The sequence below is a fragment of the Mus musculus genome, chromosome 10, assembly GCF_000001635.26.
Source record: "Mus musculus strain C57BL/6J chromosome 10, GRCm38.p6 C57BL/6J".
Classification (NCBI taxonomy): Eukaryota; Metazoa; Chordata; class Mammalia; order Rodentia; family Muridae; genus Mus; species Mus musculus.
The window spans coordinates 27,009,422-27,035,699 of NC_000076.6; the positions used below are offsets into that span (position 1 = coordinate 27,009,422).

The 26,278-nt window shown below is 37.8% G+C and overlaps 1 protein-coding gene across 4 annotated transcripts in view; it reads right to left on the reverse strand.

Moving 5' to 3' along the window:
- Nucleotides 1–26,278, reverse strand: part of Lama2 (laminin, alpha 2) — a 635,907-nt gene that overhangs the window by 28,137 nt on the left and 581,492 nt on the right. For 2 of the 4 annotated variants that reach the window (XM_011243134.1, NM_008481.2), the window contains 6 exons: nt 21,600–21,762; nt 20,749–20,893; nt 13,851–13,989; nt 12,040–12,051; nt 8,986–9,106; nt 5,958–6,134 (listed from right to left, as the gene is read on the reverse strand). In XM_011243134.1, coding sequence (XP_011241436.1) covers nt 5,958–6,134; nt 8,986–9,106; nt 12,040–12,051; nt 13,851–13,989; nt 20,749–20,893; nt 21,600–21,762 — 757 coding nt within the window. The remainder of the gene's footprint in view (nt 1–5,957; nt 6,135–8,985; nt 9,107–12,039; nt 12,052–13,850; nt 13,990–20,748; nt 20,894–21,599; nt 21,763–26,278) is intronic. The other 2 variants (XM_017313815.1, XM_011243135.1) reach the window with 1 other exon arrangement.

Here is a 26,278-nt window from a genome sequence, read left to right on the forward strand (position 1 = left end):
TGCTATTTTGTGAAATGTCTGATCAGATCTGTTCATTACTGCATGTGTTTCAGTTGCATCTTGGTTTCTACGAGACTTTTTCACATCGTGGTTACTAGGTGTTTTGAAGGTTATATAAACAATGTCTTTTCAAGCAGATGCTTGTATTTTGTGCTTTTTGATGAATATGGAGGTTCAATATTATGTGGCTATACTTACACTCTTGTTTACTAAATCTCATCGAAGAGATCAAAACTATCTGTCTATCTATCTATCTATCTATCTATCATCTATAATATAATAGAGGGGAAAGACAGCCATTTATTTTCTTTTTTAAAATAAAAGATCTTCTTTATTTACATTTCAAATGTTATCCCCTTTTCTGGTTTTCCCTCAAAAACCTCCCCCTCCCCCTCTCCCCACTCACCAACCCACTCACAGCCACTTCCCAGTCCAGGCATTCCCCTATACTGGGAAATTGAGCCTTCTCAGGAACAAGGACCTCTCCTCCCAATGATGACCAACAAGGCCATCCTCTGCTACTTATGCGGCTGAAGACATGGATCCCTCCATGTGTACTCTTTGGTTGGTGGTTTAGTCCCTGGGAGCTCTGGGGGTACTGGTTGGTTCATATTGTTGTTCCTCCTTTGGGGCTGCAAATCCCTTCAGCTCCTTTGGTCCTTTCTCTAGCTCTTTCATTGGGGACCCTGTGCTCAGTCCAATGTTTGGCTTAGAGCATCCACCTCTGTATTTGTCAGGTACTGGCAGAGTCTCTTAGGAGATAGCTACATCAGGCTCCTGTAAGCAAGCAATTGTTGGCATCCACAATAGTGTCTGGGTTTGGTAACTGTATATGGAATGGATCCCCAGTAGGGCAGTCTCTGGATGGTCTTTCCTTCAGCCTCTACTCCACACTTTGTCTATGTATCTCCTCCCATGTTTATTTTGTTCCCACTTCTAAGAAGGACCAAAGCATCTGTACTTTGGTCTTCCTTCTTCTTGAACTTCATTTGGTCTGTGAATTGTATTTTGGGTACTCCAAGCTTCTGGGCTAATATCCATTTGTCAGTGAGTGCATACCATGAGTATTCTTTTGTGACTGGGTTACCTCACTCAGGATGATATTTTCTAAATCCACCCAATTGCCTAAGAATTTCATGAAGTCATTGTTTTTAATAGCTGAGTCATACTCCATTGTGTAAATGTACCACATTTTCTGTATCCTCTGTTGAGGGACATCTGTGTTCTTTCCAGCATCTGGCTATTATAAATAAAACTGCTATGAATGTAGTGGATCATGTGTCATTATATCTTGGAGCATCTTCTGGGCATATGACCAGGAGTGGTAGAGCTAGGCCCTCTGGTAGTACTATGTCCAATATCTGAGGAACCGCCAAACTGATTTCCAGTACAGTTGTACCAACTTGCAACTCCATCAGCAATGGAGGAGTGTTCTTCTTTCTCCATATCCTCGCCAGCATCTGCTGTCACCTTCGTTGTTGATCTTAGCCATTTTGAGTGGTGTGAAGTGGAATCTCAGTGTTCTTTTGATTTGCATTTCCCTGATGATTAAGGATGTTAAACATTTCTTTAGGTGCTTCTCAGCCATTTGGTATTTCTCAGTTGAGAATTCTTTGTTTAGCTCTGTACCCCATTTTTAGTAGGGTTATTTGGTTCTCTGGAGTCTAACTTCTTCAGTTCTTTGTATATATTGGATATTAGCCCTCTATAGGATGTAGGGTTGGTAAAGATCTTTCCCCAGTTTGTTAGTTGCCATTTTGTCTATTGACAGTATCGTTTGCCTTACAGAAGCTTTGTAATTTTATGAGGTCCTATTTGATCATTCTTGATCTTAGAGCATACGCTATTGGTGTTCTGTTCAGGAAATTTTCCCCTGTTCCCATGTGCTCGAGGCTTTTCCCCACTTTCTCTTCTATTAGTTTCAGTGTATCTGGTTTTATGTGGAGGTCCTTGATCCACTTGGACTTGAGCTTTGTACAGGGAGATAAGAATGGACCGATTTGCATTCTTCTACATGCTAACTGCCAGTTGAACCAGCACCATTTGTTGAAAATGCTGTCTTTTTTCCACTGGATAGTTTTCTCTCCTTTGTCAAAAATCAAGTGGCCATAGGTGTGTGGGTTCATGTCTGGGTCTTCAATTCTATTCCATTGGTCCACCTGCCTGTTCCTGTACCAATATCATGCAGTTTTTATCATTATTGCTCTGTTGTACAGCTTGATGTCTAGGATGCTGATTCCCCCAGAAGTTCTTTTATTGTTGAGAATAGTTTTCACTATCCTAAGTTTTTTGTTACTCTACATGAATTTGAGAATTGCTCTTTCTAACTCTATGAAGAATTGAGTGGTAATTTTGATGGAGGTTGCATTGAATCTCTAGACTGCTTTTGGCAAAATGGGTATTTTCACTATATTAATCCTGCTAATCCACAAGCATGGGAGAGCTTTCCATCTTCTGAGGCCTTCTTCCATTTCTTTCTTCAGAGACTTGAAGTTTTTGTCATACAGATCTTTCACTTGTTTGGTTAGAGTCACGCCAAGGTACTTTATATTGTTTGTGACTACTGTGAAAGGTCTCATTTCTCTAATTTCTTTCTCAGAGCTTTCATCCTTAGAGTATAGAAAGGCTACTGATTTGTTTGAGTTAATTTTATATCTGTCCACTTTGCTGAAGTTGTTTATCAAGTGTGGGAGTTCTCTGGTGGAATTTTTGGGGTCACCTAACTATATTATCATATCATCTGAAAATAGTGATATTTTGACTTCTTCCTTTCCAATTTGTATCCCTTTGACTTCCTTTTGTTGTCTAATTACTCTAGCTACAACATCAAGTACTATATTGAATAGATAGGGGGAGAGAGGTCAGCCTCGTCTAGTCCCTGATTTTAGTAGGATTGCTTCAAGTTTCTCTCCATTTAATGTTGGCTGCTGGTTTGCTGTATATTGCTTTTGTATGGGCCTTGAATTCCCGACCTTTCCAAGACTTTTAACATGAAGGGATGCTGAATTTTGTCAAATACTTTTTCAGCATCTAATGAAATAATCATGTGTTTTTTCCTTTGAGTTTGTTTATGTAGTAGATACATTGATGGATTTCTGTATACTGAACCATTCCTGCATCTCAAGGATGAAGCTTCCTTGATTGTGGTGAATGATCATTTTGATGTGTTCTTGGATTCACTTGGCAAGAATTTTGTTGAATATTTTTGCATTGACTATGGTCTTTTAAAGTAGGATATGATGATTTTTTTTATTTCCTTTCACATTTCTTTCTTTCTATATAGCACTGGATGTACTGACAGTCATTCTGTAGACCAGGTTAACTCTAAACTCAGACAGATATGCCTGCTTCTGCCTTCTGAATACTAGAATCAAAGGAGTGTGCCACCATGCTGGACTATTTTCTTCTAAAATTTTAAACTTACACTTACTTCCATATTTTTAATTTTCTGAAAACTTATTTTTGATACAAAGTAGAAATTGCTCCATTATTTCCTGTATAGAAACCAATGGCTCTGTAATTATTGTTTTCTTAATGATCTGGGATGCCACCTTGTGGACAGCTTTAGGGGCTGCTTCTAAAAATTAGGCAAGGACTTGTCACTGGGCTCAAGAAAGTTGGGTCAGATAAGAATATTCACATTTGGGCTGATACAAAGCTCAAGGCAATCTCAGTCTAGGAATGTGTGGCATTCCTTTTATCTTGGTCATCCTGGCAAGCCCCTAGGAACAGTGACCAGGGAGCTTTGTTTATTGCCTTGTTTGATCTCTATTGATTACCTTGTTTGATTACTTTGTCTTTGATGTAAGAACTGATCCTATTCTCAGAAAGTACCAAGAATGGTATAAAAGTTGGCTGGGGAAAAGCACACCTGCTTTAGCCTCAGTACTGGCTGGAGTTATGTCATAGTGTTGTCTAATTGTCTTTTTCTTTTCAGTCTTCACTCCCTCCCTTGAGGCCTTGTTGACTGACTAAGCTGGCTTGGTCACCACCCTTTGGCAATATCCAGTCTTCCCTATTCTGTATCACTAGGACAGAATTTCCCAGGAATGAGCATATTACTACAGTTTAAATCTCTAGTTTAAAAGGAGCTAACATCTGATACAGCAGCCATACCATCATGTTCTTCTATTTCAAGAATCTTGGTGGATTTTAATCTTGAATATAAATTTAAAACAATCTAACATGCTATACTTGGCAAGAAAGTCAAGATGATACACTTTCTGAAATTAAATCTGTACATCATATTAGGAAGAATTGACATATTTTTAATAATGAGTTTTTCTTTGTTAAAAAGAAGAATATGGGGGCCGAAGAGAGAGATGGCTCAGCGGTTAAGAGCACTGACTGCTCTTCTGAAGATCCTGAGTTCAAATTCCAGCAACCACATAGTGGTTCACAATGAGATCTGATGCCCTCTTCTGGAGTGTCTGAAGACAGCTACAATGTATTTACATATAATAAATAAATAAAAATCTTAAAAAGAATATTTGTTAAAAAAAGACGAATATGTGCATTCATTGACTAGGACGTTAGTGGCTTTTAATAACACTTTACAGTTTTTCTATCAATATCCAACTTGCTGTGTTTATTTTTACAACATACCGTTTCTTTTGCTATCTAGCTATGTGTTTTTGGTGTTGTTGTTGCTGCTGCAGCAGAGAAATTGATACATATGAAACCACCATCTTTTCTTAGGTCTTATTTTATAGCATGTCATTCTTCTATGAAGCTCTTCCATCAGAACCAGAGGCCATCAGCTTTTCATAGATAGAATGATTCTTCCTCTTAGCTTACTATGTGTTTGTTTTTTTTTAAATCATGAATATTGTTAAATTTCACCTAATGTTTTTCATTAATCTCTTGAGATGGTTGTATGATTTTTAATTTTAAAATATATTATAATTTCATTAATAATTATACACACACACACACACACACACACACACACATACATACACATTTTGTGAATGTATGTGTGAATGTGCATGGGGCACTTGGGGCCATGGTACAAGGTAGAAATGTTAGTGTGAGAGGAATACTTGAGGGAGCCCATTCTACTTTCACCATGTAGGTCCTAGTGATTAAACTCAGTCAATCCATCAGCCTGCAAAGACCTTACCCTACCAGACTAGCTCAATGGCCTCTAGAACTGCATTCTTGAGATTCGCATGGTTATACAGTGTTTGCTTCTCTTGATTAATCTTTATTGTAGGGACAATTGTGTTTTAGAGAAAGAAATGAAAACTTTATTAACTACTAATGGATATTCAATATTAAAATCTTACAATTTAAAAGGTCTCCAATCAAGACCTGGGAGATAGCTCAGTTGGTAATGTACTTTGCAAGCATCAGGAGAACTTCAGTTCAATTCCAGAATCCATGTTTTCAAAAAAAAAAAAAAATCCAGGTGTACTGGGACATGTCTGTAATTCTAGCACTGAGGCAATGGATATGAGCAGATTTATAGGGCATGCTGGCCAGACAGCCTAGCCTAGTTGGTGAGATCTAGACCAGCGTGAGACTGTGTTTCAAAAATAAAGATTGACAACTGCTGCACTTTGACCTTCACACTTAGACACAATTATGCAAATGACATACACCTGTTCACAAACATACACATATCATTCTCTACAAACACATATACATATACTGACATCTAATAAAATTTGACACCGTCTCATTTGTAAAGGTGTTTCCATATTCAAAGATGTATTTGTGAAGCCATTTGTTTATCCGGCGGATCATACCTTACTTGGTAATAGCTTCTCGCTGAGAATAATCAGTCCCCAGTCAACCAAGATGATAGCCAAAATAAATGATTCAAGGCTAAACTATAAAATCAATTAAATGGTGCTATTTGAGGTACACGTTTCACCAACTGAAACTCTTCCTACCCTCTAACGGTGCTGTTTAAAAGTGAGGGGAAATGTCTTAGGACTGGGCTGTGAAGGTACCTGTGTGGTTTGTCTCCGTTTTCTCCTGGGTGGTGTGAGTGTCCCTCCACTTCCCAAGAGAATGATCCCAGACTCGTTCCTGGTACTAAAGGACAGATTGATTTCTGTTCCAACATCAATAGACACAGCGGCAAGCTCCACAAAACCAGGCTTGGGGAAACTAACTGTATAAACATTCTGTTGGAAAAAAAAAAAGAGAAGGAATTGTTAGAAATGAGGGGCTAAATTCTCCATACCATCTCCTTCCTTAGAAAATTCAACAAGATTACAAAAGTAGTGTAATTTTAGGGAGCATGAAAATCTATAGTCTCTTTGAAAGCTTAAGAACAGCTGAAGTTAAGGAAATACTGTTTCAAACAGTGAATCTTTGGAACAGTTCAGTTTAAAATTTAAAAAATTATGGCCTCTATTTTAAATATAGAGCTATTTACATCAACTGTGGAAGATTATTGGTAGGTGAAATTTTCTTTTGGTTTAAATCTACCTTGCTGTCTTTCTTAAATCTCTTGACTATGTCAAGATTTTTTTTTTACTATGTCAATGATTTTTTTTTATGTTTTAAAGATGCTTATGTGTGTGTATGTGTGTGTTTGTATGTGTGTGTGTGAGAGAGAGAGAGAGGGAGAGGGAGAGGGAGAGGGAGAGGGAGAGGGAGAGGGAGAGGGAGAGGGAGAGGGAGAGGGAGAGGGAGAGGGAGAGAGAGAGAGAGAGAGATATCATGGCTTATATCTACATTCTTCATTACGAAGAACCCATGGAAAAATGTTCATTAATATCAGGAGTACAAAAATATTCTTTACAATAATTTCTAGAAATACAACCTAATTATTAAAAATAAATAAGCCAAATATTTCATGTCTACTTTTTTTCAAAATAAAAATAATACCATGGTTTTGTTGTACACAGAGGAGAAAGTTACCTACTTCCCAAAGCCATGAAGAAGCATGTAGCCTTACACAGATCTCATCTGTTCATAAACTTTACCTTTCACAACCTTGCCCTCCTCTTCCTCCCTTCTATCTTTTTATATTTAGACTGAATCGTCTCTTTTACATAGGTTGTATTTAAATCTAAGTTGTGTGTGTGTGTGTGGGGGGGGGGGGTTGTGCATGTGAATGCAATGACCATATAGGTCAGAAGAGGACTCTAGATGTACCTTGCAGTGGAGTTACAGGAAGTTGTGAGTTATCTTCTGTGGTAACCATAGGTAATTCCTCTTCAAGAGTAGATCAGACCCTTGACTCCTGATCTATCTCTCTGGTCCTGCAACATCTCATTTTAATTAGAGAATTTTTCTGCCAGAAAAGATTTTTTATCATCACTTGTAATATCTGGAGGAGTTCTACATTCTAAAAGTGTTGGTGTTTATCTCAGCAAGACCATGTCATTGGACATTTCAGTGACCTAAAATACTCATTTTTATAAGTCTCAGGTTTTTGTTTTTGTTTGTAGTAAAAGCATAAAATCCTTTCACGTGGACTGTCCCAGCTCCCTTCCACTGATAGGGTTCCAAGCTCAGCTAAATGGCACAGAAGTGGGTAAAAAGGAGTTGGTAAAATCTACTTTCTATTCTGATTTTCTAATTTCTCAGTTTTAGATGGTTCAGACAAGACCACTGCACAGACTTTGCAATATATATTAAATTTCTGTCTCCTATTTTAGCCATAAGTTCTCAATTCTGGAATGCCTTTATATAGACATGGGTGTTGTGCACAGAGCCTGTCAAGTTCATTGCTCTGGACAGACTTCCACTGTAGTGACGTATCTTTTGACTGCAGATAAGAGGTAGACATAGAAGACATAAAGTCTCAGAATTTTTTTTCCTCAAGATGACAGTATGGACCATTCGAGTTTTAGCTCCTTCTGTATTTCCTCCTTTCTCATGAAGTTTGGCATGGAAGTCTGTGGCCATTTCACGCAAAGCCTGTAGCTGCTATGAAGACCTGGACAGGTCTGTTCCAGTCTTAAAATCCCCACTGCTCAGTGATCAAATCTACTGTTTTGTTTTGTTTGTTTTTTTCATTTTCTTTCCTTTTTTTGTTTGTTTTGTTTTGTTTGTTTTGAGACAGGGTTTCTCTGTGTAGCCCTGGCTGTTCTGGAACTCACTCTGTAGACCAGGCTGGACTTGAACTTAGAAATCCACCTGCCTCTGCCTCCCAAGTGCTGGAATTAAATGTGTGCACCACCACCACCCAGCTAGAAGGCAAATCTACTTTTTCTGGTTTCTGTCCTTTCTTCTGGAGTGACTCATAATGACTTACATTGGAGGAATATACCAAAAGGAGCAGTTTTATCATAGTAAGTGAACCAAAAAATATTTTTAATAGAGTCAACATTTTCTTATTTTAAAATCTCATTAATATAAACATTCCATAAACTTCTTGCTAGTATTTTCTGGTCACCTTTAGTTTTACCATAGATATTTTTAGAGATAAAAGTGATGCTTTGTGTGTTTTCTCATACCGATTGGCCAGAATTGAAGAGCCATCCCTAGGCTGTGTTAGCAACAAAGAAGTTTCTGAGATACAGGAAATTTCGCACCTATCCCAGGGGTCTTTGCAGAGTTGAATGAGATGCAACTTCCAAGCTGTGGGAAAGATGCCACACACTGGAGGGAGAGTGGGTGATGGTACCCACTGTTTGTGTGACCTACTAATACATCCTCGGAAAACAGATAATCAAGAGCTGTATCACATGGAAAGAGGAAATGAGTTTAAGAAAGACAACGGAACTGAGAAACAGTATTATCGGAAAGGGAGAGAGACCCAAACGGAAGTGCTGGTTGTACTAAAGTTACCTGCTTTACATTTAACTAGTATATGAATTGGAAAGTGGCACATTATTTTGGCTCTTCATAATACATTGGTAGAATGCTTCTGTCTTACTCTGTCGTCTATGCACGGCTAAGAAAGGATCAGTATAAGTCTAAACACATTAACAAGGGGACAGTTCTAGCAAAAGCACATGTCATGTTAAGTACATGAAGTATGGTATAAACATGTTACAGAACCTTTAGAAACAGACCAACCTCCAGTGAACAGCCTTTGGTCACACCAACATAATCAGGGCTGCTGAGTATATTGTAAGGTGTTCTTGAAATTTCAATATCTTTGAGGCAGCCGGAGTATTTCTTCACATTGACTTCTGGCCTATTGAGTGGTCAAATGGAGAACAAAAGCAATTCCATTAGATGGATGGCTGTGTAGACTCTGAGCCCTGGAAGGAGCCAGGTAGAGCAAACACATACACACACAGGCAAAAGCATGTCTATCAAGGTGCACACGCACACACATGCACTCAGCAAACCCTGGTTGCTGATATGTGATTGAGAGCAAGTTGACATCACTCTTCACCAAGAATTCTGGCACTGTTCTCCTCTCTAAGAGAAACTTCCCTCACAGAATTTCAGTATGCAGCCCAGAAATCAACTCACTTATTAATGCTTCACATACATAATGAAATAAGTGCTTCTTGCTCCTTGTTTCCACCAAAGAGCAGATGATTGCGTGGGTGAAATAATTCAATTATTTACAAAAAGCTCTTAAAAGTCTTGTTTGAAATTTAGGAAGAATATTTGGAAATGTTTGTTTGAAATCTTCCTGAAGCTCTAGAGGGTGTTTTGTGTTTATGTGTGTGTGTGCACACGTGCAAACACAAACACATACACGCGCACATGCACATGGGGATCTGTTTGCATATGTGTGTGAGAGTGTATATATGTATGTACATGTGCATATGTGTGAGTGTGTGAGAAAGTATGTGTATGTAAATGTATATATATATATATATATATATATATATATATATATAAAATGTGTGTGCCATTACAATATAAGGCAACCTAATACATAATAGTCAGTTCTTTTTAATATGGTTGATAATTCTCCACTCAAACCACACTTGAATGCTTGCTTTCTGCTCACTACATTCAAAGACACAGCAAGCATGCCAAAAATTATGTCAGTTAGAAATTAATTCCTTGCCTTAAACTCTAAAATGTTGTTCAGATTATTTGATATTGACCAAGTGATCTGATTTATCTAGAACTCCATCCTTGTATGTATAAGTAGACATAATGACAGTAGTGTCTGCGAGCAAAGTCTGGATATACTGCTGAGCACAGGACATCTAGCTGTGCAGTTGACACTTACAGACAGGATGTAAATGGCGATGACATTGCTCAAGTCTATGACAGCAGAACTCTGTGATGATAGACATGTTCTGCTCTATACTGTCCAGTTCTCAGTTTACTAGTTCCCAGACACATGTGGCTATTGGGACTTGCAATGTATTCCGTGCAAAGGAGAAGCCGAGTCTTGTCGATAGTGTGTATTTTAAAGTTAAATGCCCTCAGTGGTTAGTAGCTACTACATTGAACTGTTGTCGAAATATAAGGGTAAAAATTGTAATTTTTCATTATGTACTGTTAATGAGCATCTGGAAAGTGTCCAATCGACACCAATATTGTACTTGATAGGATAATGATTCATTCTCCTCTCTGTATCCCTTGGTGCCAGTTTTCTCGTTTTCATCTTTATAAAAAGCACATGTCATAAGGGAAAACAGGTGGGAGAGCAAATTAGAGCCTGGCATCTATACCAGGTGATCTATTTCTTGTCAAGTATTTGTTCTGTTCTCCACGTCCACCCCAGTTTTCCTGGAGTTTCTTTATTTCCTTTGATCATCATCGCTGGTTCCCAAGGTCTTCTCCTTCCATCTCTTCAGTCAGTAATTATGAAGAACATGGGCAGCTGGGGGGAAGGGTACTTGCTTATCATCATGGAAAAGCAAAAAGAATGGTGGACTTCATTTCCTGTGCTCACTTGCCTCTGAATTGTCTATTAAAGGAGAGAAGATCTATGGCAGTTTCAGGGGGGAAGGAAGTATCGTCAATAAAATAAATTGCACCAAATTTATTGTTCCATGGAAATACTAAGATCATTTTTGAAATGTAATGGTTCAGCAAAGTGAACACTGGGAAAGCCCCAGGAGACATGGTCCAGTCATTTGCTTCCTATGGTCTCTTTCCTGAGGTTCACCACTCATTCACAAACACTACAAGGCTACCCAGTGGTAACCTGAAGTTTTATTTATCGGTATGTATATCCACTGAATGTCCACTCTTTGCCTTTTACCCGTCTCTGCAAACAGGGCATGATTAGTATCAGAATGATGTAATGAAAAAAAAATGACTTATTATTTTCCCTACATCCAGTGTTTTCTAGTTTCAATATTAAAATGTGGTCTCTGCTTCAAACATTTCCTGGATCATTTTGGCTTCATTATCTTTTGTTCAGAAATATGGCACAATTAGGCTCTTGAAATGCCAAAAACAGTTTTGGCTTTGACCAGGGTCAGCCAGCCATCTCAGGATTTGATCAGCCACTTCCAATTCTTACTAACATCTGCCAGCAGGGAAGAACGTCAAGGTTTCTGAAAAGGTATGGAGAGACTGTCTTTAAACCTCCCCACTCTTAACTCAAATAATTACTTGAAATGTGGTATGTGCAGAGGATCTCTTCATATATCTTCATAGATAATTTTCCATATGACAATAAACAAGCAGCTTTGACAAGAGGTACAATGGCCATGTAAATGCACATTTGCAGGTCTGCAATAAGCAAGAAGGCAGTGCTAGGCATTTTGTAGCACGGGTGGCTTGCTGCGCAAACAGCACAGTACTAAGGAGGCCAGAGTTTAAGGTTCTGCTCTGGAAGCCATCTTACTATGGCTCCGCAGAATTAGAGTATATCCTTAAGTTTGATTGAGCAGCCGCCCTTTGGGCGTATCCTGCTGGCCACTGGGAGGTCCTGTGGCAGGTGTTTGCACAAGTAAGCTGTGAAATTCCCTTAGAGCTGGCAAAACAACAGACACCGTAACCCAATTGATGGTGGGCAAGCACAGGCTCTTCTGAAGTGCTGGAAAGCGTGAGGACTCCTGCGATAGGCATCATTTGCTCCTGACATCTACAGTAGAAGCAACTACATCTGTGTTGCTGTGACTCTGCACTGCTGCTGCCCCCACAAAGCTGCATCTGCCCAGCCATGCACTTGAAGAAGGCATGCACAAATTTAAATTTTACCTTGCTTTCATACTAAGCCAAAGGAAAAGAAAAAAAAAAATTTACTTTCAATTGCATTTTCATTTAACAAAACAACAAACTTTAATAATAAATTTTGTTATAAGCTCATCTTATAGAAAGAAATATTTTAAAAAGGACAGGACACTGAATAGATAAATGTCCTCCATAGAAATAAAACCAGAAATCAAAGATTCCCCAAACTATACCCTTACACATTTTTATTTTGGAATATAAATTTAGAGCTCTTATTTTTATTGGCATGATATATGGGAAAGTGCACCAACATGGTATTTATGAATAGCTTGTAAATATTGCCTCTCAAAACATTCAAGTTTAACAATACATATGAAAATAATTTGTGTTTAGCACATAATATAGAGATTTTGACTGTGCAAAACAATAGATAAACACATGGCTGCTTTGTCAACCACAAATATGCATGTAAAGATGATTTTGTAATAGACAGCCATACTATAGCAGGATTATAATTTAAATTGCTGATGAAGAAAGTAAATAAATTATGTAATTTCAGTAATAAATTATGTTTGGAAACATAATTTCTAAAAATACACCCAAGATACAAACCATTCTCAATTAATTCATGATGTATTTGTGTTTTACAAACTTACTTTCTGATAATAAAAACCATGACTAGATTAAGTGAAATATTTATAGGTAGTCTTATTTTACTACATTTAATTCATTCTGAATATAGTTAATGATTTTGTAAGATAAATCTTGGATTTAAATAAATACTGGATTTCCGGCATTTGGTATGCTACCTGGTACAGAGTAGATATTTAGAAATCATGTGTTGAATGTATGTTTAGCAAAGAAACTATTAATTGATAACCACGTCACTCTTCAAGTCACTTTGATGTGCAGTGATTTTTTATAACTTGATACTTCAGAATTATATGACTAACAAATATGGTAATATGTGTATAGATATATATGATAATATATGTGTATGAATATGCATACATGACCTGTACCATGAAGTTTATCAATAGACACCTATGAAAGATTGTCAATTAGACAATTGCCTGGTGTATAAATAAACTCTGGGGAAAACACCCTCAGTTGATATGAAAGTGATATATAGGGAGTAAGTCTCCTGCATGATTTCCAACTCTAGCATTTTAAAAATTCTCCAGATGTAGCATAGGATTTTCTCACCCTAGATAAACCATCAATAAAAAGCCAAAAACCAAAAATGAAAAACCTCAAAACACGGTACTTCTCTGAGATCTTTCATTCCATCTGAAATGTGAGCTAATGATGTCTTCCTATCCTGCAAACTACAGAGCATATGGGAAATTTCCAAGCTATGCTAGAACAGGCATGTGAATAACAAATGTCATTTAGTATTAGGTATTTCAGAAAGCTCCCCTATGCTATTATGATGCTAATGACTCACAATAACATAGATTACACTCACAGCATCCTGAACACTGACTAATTTTCAGAAGCCTGCACAATGTCAAATGCCATTCTCTCTGGTGACTGTGTGCAGAGAACAGCAATTACAAAACCCGTAGTCAACTTCAGCTTCCATCTTTAATTACTTTCATAATTCTTTTCAGCAAGTGTATATAAGAGAAATAGCAATTCAAATTTATCTCTTCAACAAAGATGTCAAATTAATCCCCAGTTTCTACATCCTAGTGTTGTTCTTACATGCGACATTATTATTATTTGATTAGTCCTTTTTGTAGCTAAAGGTTATATGACATTGCTATTGTAATTAAACTTCACAATGCTAGTGACCATTTAATTAAAACTTTCACTTTAAGTAGTCACTAGATTACCTCAAGTTTCTCAGAGTTGGCAGGCCACCAAAATATATTTTGTCATCTGCTTTCAAGTCAAGACCAAAGTTGTTTCCAGAAGATGAAGTAGCTACATTCTCCTCCTGGTTAGAATCGATGTCGACAATCGATATGTTGGCTGTAATGGAAAAAGGAATATTCTATTTAATTAGCACAAGGCTCACCACAGCTATGTTCCTGCTGACAACTGGAGATACATTGTCTACATTTCAAATAGACACTGGTGTTCTCTCAGCATGTGTATTACATATGTAACCATTTAATGTGCAACAATAGCATTAATTCAGTACAGTCTGGATACATTCACACCAGAGCAGGAAAATAATGGCTTCCACACAATGAAGGCAGATCAGCAGACAAAGGAGGGAAGTTTATATGGCTATCAGCAAACCACTTGATATCATTTCTTACACTAAAGAAAATGAGTATTCTGTTATCACAACTGCCTAACTAGAAATTGGATAATTAGAAATGCTTCAACCCGTTGCTTCTACAAATTTGTGAATTTCAGCATACTCAGAACTACTGAGGTTTCTGCTCATTTGCAAAGTTTTACTTGAATAAAATCATAGCACATACAAGTAGAGATGTGGATAATTGGTCCCACGAGGTGGCGAGATCCACATCTACTGTAAAACATACTGTAGACCGGGAGGCTGTGTTGTGAGTGATGTACTGTCCTCATGACTTACTGCTTTCCTTAGATCTCAAAGGGTTTTCTCATGTGGAGGGGATCAGAATATAGACATAGGGAAGGGAGAAGGGAGGAGTTATATCTCTACCGAGACTGCTATGTTTAGAAAGCAAATGGGAATTCTTTATATCATCAATTTTCTCATTCATTTCTAAAGATCAGGCTTGGCTCCTGAATTACATGCCTCCTCAGCATGTTACCTACTTAGACCTAACCTTCAAGCACATTACTTGTTTTAGGCCCTTGATGGATATTGAGGCATCAGCTTATTAATCTTACAGATTTTGCTTCTGGATCTTGGCCTGGTAGAAGATGAGAATTAGGGTGGATTTGGACATGGGTATTGGAGCCATAAGGGAATCTCTAAATGTTCACTGTTTGCAGTGTTAGTTTCTCCCATGTCCCTGGTTCAAATGCATATAGTATATGCTGGATCAGTGTTGAACACATATAGTAATGCTTGGCTGCCCAGACATTTCAGCGTGCCAGTGTACTCTGTGGTGTTCCAACAGAGGGGTGCAGATGAGACAATACTCAAATTTGTTTGAACATGCAACATTATTATACTCTGTCCATTCATCATTGATTAGAATTGAGAGTCTTTGGAAAACAAAAAATAGCAAACTCCAAACTTCCTTTGTAGTCTACCATGATACTGAACCTCAAAATCTATCTTCAATAAAATCAAATACCATCAACACAGAAAAAAAATGACCCTAATGAAATATCCCAAACTTCAAACATTGTGTGTGTGTGTGTGTGTGTGTGTGTGTGTGTGGCTCTGACAGGCCTGCAACTCACTTTACAGTTACCAGAAGACCAGAGCGGACTTCTACTTCAAGGATCCATTTGCCTCTCTGCCTCCTGCGTGTCAGAATTAAAGGTATGCCCCACTAAACCTGGCAAAAGTCCAGTTTTGTAAAAAGTATAAAACCAAACTAGATAATGTTAAGATTACCATAAAGGAATAGTTGTCCCATTAAGATGTATTTAACAAATCAATATTCAAATTTTTAATTAGTTTTATACATATATTTAATTACCGGTACACATATAATTAGCTCTCTATTCACATACCTCTTAGATCAGATTGAGAATTAAGGAAAATTAGATTTACGGAGCTGTTTTTTTAAGACTTTCATACATAGTCTATTTTTTAAATCCCTATCACAGAGAAGCTTTATATGGCTCCGTTCATGGGAACATGAAACTTGTCTCTCTGAAGACTTGGGGAATAGTTCAGTACAGTGTATAAATGGGATTCTGCTTCTGTCACCAGCAAGCTAGTGATCGGATATACTTTCCCTCTGTATCCATGAGAGGATATCTGTAGTTTTGGAAGCCACTTCAGGACCAAAGAGCATCGGCAGAACTCAAGTGGAACTCAGCCGCACAGCTGATTCTGATGAACTCAGCCCCACAGCTAACTCTAATGAAGGCTTTCCTGCAGCCTTTGAGAGTGCCAGGGATGAGGAAGCTTTCAATAGGAAGTGTTAGTCCTCATTATTTGTTTTATTTGTAGACTATCAGAGAAGCTACCCCTATACAAGTTTAGATTTGGTGGGTTCAGCGATCCATTTTATGAGTAACCATGGGGGAAAGTTGGTGTTATTCCTTAGTAAGCAGAGCATGAAGGCTTTTTATATAATTTTGTAATCATCTCAGGTTGTTATGCACCATTTCTACCTCGGTAATCCTTTTCTTCTCTAAATCAAACAAAAACCTAGTTATTTTCAGCTTTGGACCCATTCTGTGCCCTCTGGGGATTATGCTGTCTAATATATTAGTTGCTGTGGTTTCACTCCAGAGTGAAGGAAGGTGCAAACACCCTCATGGAATGATTCTGAATTTCAAGATAGCAGTGGTTTTACAAACAAACAATAATCTGTACAAAGCAGTGAACGTGGTCATCGATCAAATGCAATCACCTACGATGCTGCAGCCTTACTCCATCTCAACTCAGTGCTTGGTGCACTCCTATCTTAAAGCCTTCAAAACCTGAGCACCTTAAGTCCTTATCATAGTTTTAATGAGATATTTGATGTTGTTAGTATTTCTTTCATTGTAGGATATTTTTTTTTCTTTTGCCTTCCAGTGTATCAACCTCTTTAGTTTTTCTAACTTTTAATTTTCAGTCTCTTCCCATTTACCCCTAAGAAAGGTTTTAATTACTTTTATTAAACATATGTATGTGCCTATGTGTGTGTACACATGCACGCATATGTGTGGAGGTCAAGGGTGACTTTCAGGAGATAGTTCTCTCGTTTGACCATGCTGGTTCACAGGTCAAACTGAGGAGGTCACCATTGGTAGCAGGCACCTTTAACTGCTGTGTCATCTCACTATCCCTTCCCGTATATCTTTAAATACTTAGGATATATTGATCTGTCCTAATGTTCTTTTTCTTGCTCACTTCTTAGTTTTAGTCAAGATAGTAAAGTCAAGTTCATTTATATGTGTGATATGATAACAGCTCCCCCACATATTCACGTCTGAGCATGAACTTGCCTGAAAATTCACAGCTGGCAAGGAAGACACCATTACTGGCATTTTCTCTTAATGAGAACCATATTCTGAAGCAGAGTGGGGAACTCTGTACTCTCAAGCATAGATGAATTATTTTATTTGGTTGCATTGTTACTCCCAATCAGTCTTTTAAACTTAAAGGTATCCCTCTGAAATTTCATATCCAATAAAATCAATGTCCTCACATACAGTTATTCTATGTAAGTATACTAATTATGATATTTAAAATAGCTTTAGTGATGCATTATTGATTAGGTGATATATTAAACTTCGCCAGTGTTCAATAGGCACACGCTAACAAAATTTGAAGTATCTATACATCAATGGAACTCATCACTTCTTTCAAGAAAATGAGTGTGTCTATCCCTCCAAAAGTTTCCTCGGAAGTTTTTGCAGGTCTACCTCCATACCCTACACTTCTGCCATCTTGACATCCAGAGCGCTCATATGCTTTATGTGACTATAGATGAGTTTGTGTTGTCCATATAATTTAATTAAAGGATGACCTTTAATTCTTAATCCTCTTGCCTCTACTTCCCCAGAGCTGGGATTCAAGGCATGTGCCACCATGTCCAGATCTTTATTCTTTGAAGAAATGTGTTCTTTTCCTACTTTAATGTCAGGCTTTCACAAAGACTCGCTTTAGCTTTCTATGATTATTTTCTTATTGCCCCCTTATAGGGTCTTCATTTAATTACTCTTTCAATATTTGTGGGCTTTCAGGCTGTGGGCCTGCTTGATCTGATATTCTACTCGCTGTTCTCACCCTAAACTTATCTCTGACCATTGCAAGCATGAGGATGGTTCCAACTCCTCCACCTCCTCTCTAGATTTCCATTATCCTCACTCCATCTAATTGCCTGCTTAGCACACAGTTTCATTAGGCCACGAATAATTCTAAAGCTACCGTGAATACAACATGTCCCACATAGAACTGACTTTTTCAAACAAAACAAAACTCTTTATATTTTCTCTCAGTTTAGTTAGTAACTCCTTCAATAGTACTGCCATAATCTTGTTATCTAAGAAAAAAAGTATTCTTCCAGATCTTGCTCCTCTAAGCTTATTGAGTATATAATATTTGAGATCACTCAACCCTTCTTCCCTCTCCATTCTTATTACTGATTTTAGTTTTTTTTTTTTTCCTATTTACTGGTTCTCTCAAGATTTCAGGAGGTAACAATGATACTGACCAAGCTGCTCTGAAAGAAATTTCACTGAAGCCCAAATCTAATAGTACCACAATCTCGGTAGAGTTAAGATCCCTTATGGCTAACATCATTTTATTACCTCATAAGGCTCTGCACAAACTCACCCTGCTATCCAAGCATCATGCAGTAATTTTTTTTTAACATCATCCATCTACTTAGCTTACACATCTACTAATAGTGATCAGTGTGGTTGCTAACACGTGTCTGGCAGAACAATGCTGCTGCAGTAGTAGAAGGGTTTATGTGATTAAAGGACTTTGAGAAACATCTAATTAAGTGTCCTTCCTGAACTGCACAGAATTCTTATCTCCTGGGAGCTCTGTGTCTCTTTTACAAGAGGACAAAGGATGTAGCCCGCCAGTTTACACAATGGTAACATCAGCTTTTTTGTTCTCTACGGAGTTCCTCTGAGGAGTTGCAGCTTTAAGGTGGTTGTTGTGTTCTCAGGTGGCCCCAGATTTTGTGCAACCTTCCTTTGAGAACTCTGCAGGTGCCACTCTTCTCCCTTCGTTCATGTCTCAGGGGTACTTCCTGGTTCTGATTTCTCCTTACCACTCAAATAGCTTTCTTCTAAGACTAGGTACCAGCTAGTTTTATATCAACTTGACACAAGCTAGCTTAATCTGAGAAGAAGATACCCCAATTGAGAAGAATGCCTCTGTTAGATTTTTCTGTTGGCAAACCTGTAGGTAATTTTCTTATTTAGTGATTGATATAGGAAGGCCCAGCTTATTGTGGGTAGTGCCACCCTGGGGCTGGTGATCATGAGAGCTATAAGAAAGTCAGGTGAACACACAATGAAGAGCAAGCCTGTAAGCATCACTCTTCCATGGCCTCTGTCTCAGTTCCTGGCTTTCTTGAATTCCTGTCCTGAGTGCCTTTAGCAATGATATGGAAGAGTAAATAAATCCTTTCCTTCCCAAATTGCTTTCGGTCATGGTGTTTGATCACGGCAATAGAAACTCTTACAATGGAAGACAGCTAGCTTACTATACACAACTCTCCCATCTAGTAACCACCATCTGACCATAAGTTTCTTGAAGGCAAAATTTGCTTCAGATTTCCTTTAGTTCCTACACAGTGCTTAGTAGATGATTCACAAAACATTATTAAATAGAGGCTGTGAGGTAAGGTGGCACACCATTAAATCTAAACTTTCTTAAAATATCACATTGGCCTCATAAATATTAATTAAGTCTATATCTATTTGTAGAAGTATCAAAGTTTGGATTTCAGATATTGGTAATGCCATAGAGAAGAGAATAATAAGATTTTATCCAAATAACAATTAGATCATTATACCATTCTGACTACTAAGAGATATGGCCTTCCATCTTGGTTATGATTAATCACCTTGCTTTAATTCACTTTCTGTTGCTGTGATCAAACATTCTGACCAAAAACAAGTTTGAGGAGCCAAGGGTTTATTCGACTTAGAGGTTACAGTTCATTATCAAGAAAAGCCAAGGTGGTGACGTAAGACTGGAATTTGAAGCAGAAGCTGTCGGAGTGCCATTCACTGGCTTCCCTCGAGGGTTACCTTTAGCTACCATTTTTATACAGCCCATCTCCACTTGCCTTTGGATGGACACAGCTACAGTGGGCTGGGCCATTCTACTTTAATTGGGAATGAAAAAACATTCTTCACAATTATTCCTTGTGCAGCAACAGATACATCTGATAGAGGCAGTTCTGGATGTGAGGTCACATCTGACTTGAGCTATCAGCCAAGATTAGCGCTCTCTCTCTCTCTCTCTCTCTCTCTCTCTCTCTCTCTCTCTCACACACACACACACACACACACACACGTATGTACATATATACAATATATACACATAGCATATGAATGTATGATGTATATGAATAACATGTATGTATACACCCACATATGTTCGCCAGCATACTTAAGTTTAAAGGTACATTTTCCATTCTCTAACAACAGATCAAAATACTTCCCGATATAATCAAATGAAATAATGATTACTTCTAATAAGTTTCAGAACCATAACAAATGTCATGCCAATTTCTCAGTTAATTACAGGAACATATTTACAGTTTTGTTGACATTTTGGAAGAGAACAGAACCTATAGTTGTGCCATACCACCCTACAGATTTTAAAGTAAAGGAACTTCTCGACAAAACAGAAAAGCACACAACCATTTCCAAACCTGTTATAGGATATAATTTCACAGGCTTTAAGACACTTTCATGCTTCCAAATTAAGCTCTCAGTTTCAGAAAAGAAAATGACAGAGAACCATTTGGCTCTTCAATCAGTCTTGTCTAAACCACCTATAATGTAAGCCAAAGAAATGACTGTATCATTTTTTTCACAGAACTTGCAAGTAACTGAAATTACAGGCAAGGTCCTTCTCCTGGTGATATTCACGGGTACTCTGGGTGGCCTGGCTTAGGTACATGCTGCATTCTAACTTTTACAGCTCACCTTGTTTCTGAATCCGCGACAGCGTGAATGCTTTCCATTTCCCATCATTATGGTTTTGATTGCTGACAACGGAAGTCATTCCTGAGCCCAGGTCATAGCTGACTTTCACATGTCCATCACTGAGCTCTACACTCATGAAATCTTTCTAGTAATAGAGTAAAAACACATAAGTGATTAGGTACACGAAGACATATATGGGTATTCACTTTTTATGGGGTTTATAAAGGGGCCTCATGACAAGATTGCTGTGCATGTCACCTGTGACAGGAGTACATTTCTGAAACAGAACCAGTGTTACACTTTGTAATGTGTCTTGGATTGTGAGTGTGATGTTATGGCACAGATGGTTACTGTCAAATCCCTGGGGCATGTTCTCTTGTGACAGTAGTGCAAAGTGGATTCCTTTGAAAACCCATGAGGCAAATCAAGCTATAAGATCCCCAAAAGAATTTACTAAAGAAACACAGATCTGAGAAAAACTGAGGTCAAGAAGTATTTCAAAATATCTTTCAGCTGAAGTCTCTCAAATAGGAAGAGAGAACTATATTTGTCCACATAATTCCATCCTGGGCAAATGATCACTGTGTGGTTCCCATAAAGAGTTATCTGGGATGTGATAGTGAAAAAACAAAACAAAACAAAACAAAACAAAACAAAACAAAACCACTACATTCTATTGTGATTAAATTATCACTGAAAATATGTAAGCATTTGCTGTATCATTCTTGGCTACCCCACAGCTATTATAAACCTCCTTTATGTTTAACTGATAATTTTATCAATAACTAATCATTATATTGGTATTCTACAAAAAAAGAAGACGCAAACACATTTCCCATTCTCCATGTTACCAGGTCTCGTGTGGCAAGATACATCAGGAGAGCACTTGATGAAAATGTCCGGAACTTGAACATGACTGTGGAGATGTTGGGGTACCAGCGGATAGGGCGGCTCACTAATGCATAGCCTTCACCATCAAACTGAATAGTCCCCTCACTATCTTCCACTTGTGGGCTGAAAAGAGACATTTCATACCAGTTAGATCTCTTTGGTTTGTCATCCTTCAATGAACCAGACAGTGTGCCAGGAGTGAATGGTAAGCTGTTGCGGGATACAAACTATCTTAAATATGGCATGGATTCCTCTTACCTCCACTGGCCACAGCTTTAGCCCTCAAACCATAATCTCTTCCCTGGACTTTCTTTCATAGTTATGTTAAGGCAAGTACTTAGTAGAAAAGTACATAATACTTAAGCCCTTCTTAGTGATATTTATGCATACTGTTAAAGTTTGGGATGGGCTGAATCTACTACGACACTTCCCATCTACAAACCATGGAAGAACATGAGCCCTCAAACTCAAGATAATCCCTGTCCAACAAGTCCTCCTTGGGTAAATTAAATTCAGACAATGAAAGATATCTGTGTTTTCACTCTGTCTTTTTAACTTGTGTTTATTTTAATTTGTATGTGACTCTAAGAAACTGTTTGGATATTATGGGTCCCTACCTATAGCAGGTATAAACTCAGGGTCTAGGCTAGCCCGTCTAATAGATTACACTAAACGTTTGTAGGGTAAAGGAGATTTTCATGTAGCAAAAGGATTCACAGAGAATATATTTTCAATATTCATTTAATAATTAGTGATTGAGAAAAATCTTATAAATAAAACATTTGAAAAGTATTTGTTATTTAAGTGTGAGTTTATCTCATCCATCTATGTATCTGGGCATTAAAGTATCTAACCTTGGATCCATGTACTCAGCTATCTACCCATCTAACCATGCATCCATCCACCCAGCTATCTATCCCCCCCCCCACACACACACATCATTATGTACTGGTTGTTTATTCAGAACTTGTTCTTTCAGAACAAGTCTCACTGTGGGGAGAGTCTTCAAACGTTTAGTAGCTGCATATTACTATTCATGTAAGTTTTGAAACTGGAGCATTGTACTGTTTTGAGGGTAGAGGGGCTAAAGAGAAGTATGATATAAAACAAGAACCATAAAATGACATTTCAATAAAATCATGGCTAGTGAGATAAAAATTATAGAGTACAAAAATGACTATGCTATGTTTGAAAAGCTGCTTCACACTTGTACAAGTTCACTTACTCTTGGTTCCTTGTTAGAGAGGATTGGAACACTAAGTGTAATATAAAAGATGCTGTGTGTGTATTCATACAATATCTTAACCTGGAGAACTAAGTTAGCTTATTAATCCCCTACTTTATAGTGAGTCACTTGGCTATTATTTAGCCTTTCATCATAATACACTAACTTCTGAAGCACTGCACTAGGAAGGAGAGGATAGTACAAGAGACTTTTACACACTTCTTGTAGTTCTCATTTGTCAGAGCCTGGCGTATTAAACCACCCTGGTACTAAGAAAATCCCAGATAAGGGTTGGGAGCATCCTCCCTATTTGCTTTCTATGTGCTTTGTCCTCAGACATTGCTACTTATTGATTACTTTAAAATTACCCAAACACCAAAAAAAAAAAAAAATCACTACACAACTATAGACTCAAAGGAGACATGTCAGTATATTCTCTGATATAAACACAGGGAAGTTAAACCCTGACATCCTTGTGTCCCAAATCTATCTACTTCTCAAGGTGGATTAGATATCAGGTACTCCTGGGACTGCTGGAGAATCTCACAAAAGTCATTTAGCGATTCATGTTGGAATTTCCCAAGCGTGACATGAAGGTTTCAATCACTTTTAGATTTCTAAAGTCTCTCCCAACTCCAGCATTTGACATTATCTCACCAAAGGCAGAAGACAATTTATGGGAAAGAGTTTCGGGTGGGCAGTGAGCAAGCGCACTGGGGTAGAACAGCTGCCTTCACTCAATTCACCGCAGAGCTTAGTAAAAAAGAAAAAGCAAACACCTGCTTTGAATGAGTAACTTCGAGTTAAGAAAAGTTAGTTCATTTATATACTATAGTATTCCAACATGTAACATTATATTAGATTTTCATGTACATTTTGTGCAATCTTGAGCAAGCACAGAGAACAACTTTGCTGTTCTGGAGCAGCCGTGTTCTGTGCCTGCTTGCCAGTACAGCAAGGGTGTACAGTGTGTCTAAGCACTTAAAATCTCTGTGTAATTTTCAGGTTCAGCTAACTGCGTTTTATTTCTGGCACATTTTTTGTACTTGAATCTTAATGTGACTTTTCATATTTTAGAAAAGTAAGTTATTCCTTAGCTAATATTCTTAGTATCAGAATAACTACACCCTTTATTTATTTATTTATTTATTTACCTAAAGATGCAGCTTTCCAAACATAACATTCTGAGGCCTCCCTAGAATATTCCCAGCTTACCTCCCATAGGTTTGTATTTTATCTTTCTCACAAAACCAACTTTCTCCTTTAAATCGAATGATTGTTATTTATGTAAAAATGTGACAAAGCTTCTTGGAAAGAAACCAAAAACAACAGTACATAGAGTTCTATAGACACAACTGTCACAAATGCAAGGCCACATGGGTCAACAGCGCTGGAGATGACCATCAACACCTATGCAACTATAGAATCAAGTCATATAAAAGAACAATAGCAACCCTATAAAATAATTCTATAGAGCAAAAAGACACTTTTAAAAATCTTCCAATATAAAATTATTTATATAAACATAGAACTTTACTTTAAAAACAGAAAGCTACTCCTGGCACTTCTTTCTTGGTTCCCATAATGCTCTTCTTCCTCTCCCTTTCTTCCCTTCCTCTCTTGTTCCCCATCTCTCTATTCTTGTGATCCAGTTCAGTCTGCTGGCCTGGTTCAGTCTGGACTCTTCCAGAGGCCTCGGGCTGTTCTATCATTCATGTCTACAATGAAACTTCCTCAATCACAATCAAAAATAAGTGTGATTTTGCAGCAAGAAGCATAATGAAGGACTCCTGAGTAGTTTTTGTCCTTGACATAAGCTAGAGACATTTCGGAAGAAGGTATATTATCGAGAATTTCTATGAGCAAGATTTTCTATGTGCAAGCCTATTGGGTATTTTCTTGGTTAATTGTTGATGTGGAGGACAGAGTCCATTGTGAACGTTTTCTCCACTGGGCTGGGGATTCTGGGTCCCAGAAGAAAGAAGGCTGAGGAAGCCATAGAGAGCAACCCAGTAAGCATTCTTCAGTGGCTTCTGCTCCAGTGCCTACCTCTAGGTTCCTACTCTGCTTGAGGGGTTGCCATGACTAGGACTGTGATCACAGAAGCTCAGACAAACCCTCTCCTCCCCAGCTTGCTTTTAGTCATGGTATTAATGTATTGTGGCAGAGGAATGGGCAGTGGACACTGATTTTCTGGGCTCTCCACATTCAATTTGGTAAACATTTACTGGACTTTCACACACCCTTGAGGATCCCCTCAGATGTTACCTCGTCCACAAAGCAGATTTCCAAAGGGGCACTGTATACCCCTTCAAAGGGATTTTTATCATGCTTTATATTTCTAACTATTTTGCCCATTTTCCCTCCTTTCCTGGTCATACATCTTTTGACAAGTGAGAACGAATTGAACTCTTCTTAGTATCAGAAGGTTAAATGTTAATGATGTGATCGTCTTAGAATCTGTGCATGACAGAATGACCGTTTGAAGTTTTAGAATCATCAGGCACATTGAGCCTGTGTTCCCTGGCCTACATGTATACCAAGATAGCCTTGACATTGTAATTCATGGTTTTGGTTGAATTGAAGCTACTTGATAGACAGCTTTCCATATCCTGTGTCAATATGTTCTGGATAAAACGATATTAAATATGTCAGCCTCTCCTGCCATGTTGATTAGTTGTGATACCAAAAGGACTTGGACATCAAAACTTTCACAGATGTCTTGGAGATTCTTCCTTTATGGTCAGGTAGAGATGTTTAGAAGAAATTGTAAAATGTTCTCTGTTGTGTTGATAGGGGTTGGGATTTTGAAATACCCATGCACTCATTAAATTAGAATTTTAAAAAACCCAAGTGCCTAGTACTTCTGAATTCTTGCATATAGCACTTTAATCCTCTAGGTATTTAATATATACTGCAGTGTTTTACTATAATCATATTATTTTTAGGCTCAAATGCCTGGCGCGGGGGGGGGGGGAGGCTCTGTATTTTTATGTTGAGAAATCCCCTACTCTTAGTTTATTATTTGTATACTATCTATTCAGGTTTATATAAAACTATTTCCTGCATTTGCATTGTATGTTGTATATACTTTAAAATCCTGTTTGTTCTCATCTCCTTCTTACATTTAATGCTATATATCATGATACTTCTTCCAGGATTGACTGGGTACCTGTTATCTCTCCCATCTTAAGCAGCATCTCAAAGTTCTCTGCAGTTATCCCCGTAAGCATTTGCAGGAATTCACATGTCAATTTGAAAAGTCCTACAGGAAAAGTGATATAAGCTAGGTTTCTATATGTATACTTAATCAGCTTGTGGGGGTAACTCTCCTTATAAAATGATTATAACTAGAAGTCATTAATAGATAACCAAACTCACATGGCGATGAAGAGGAACTCACAGAGGAAGAGA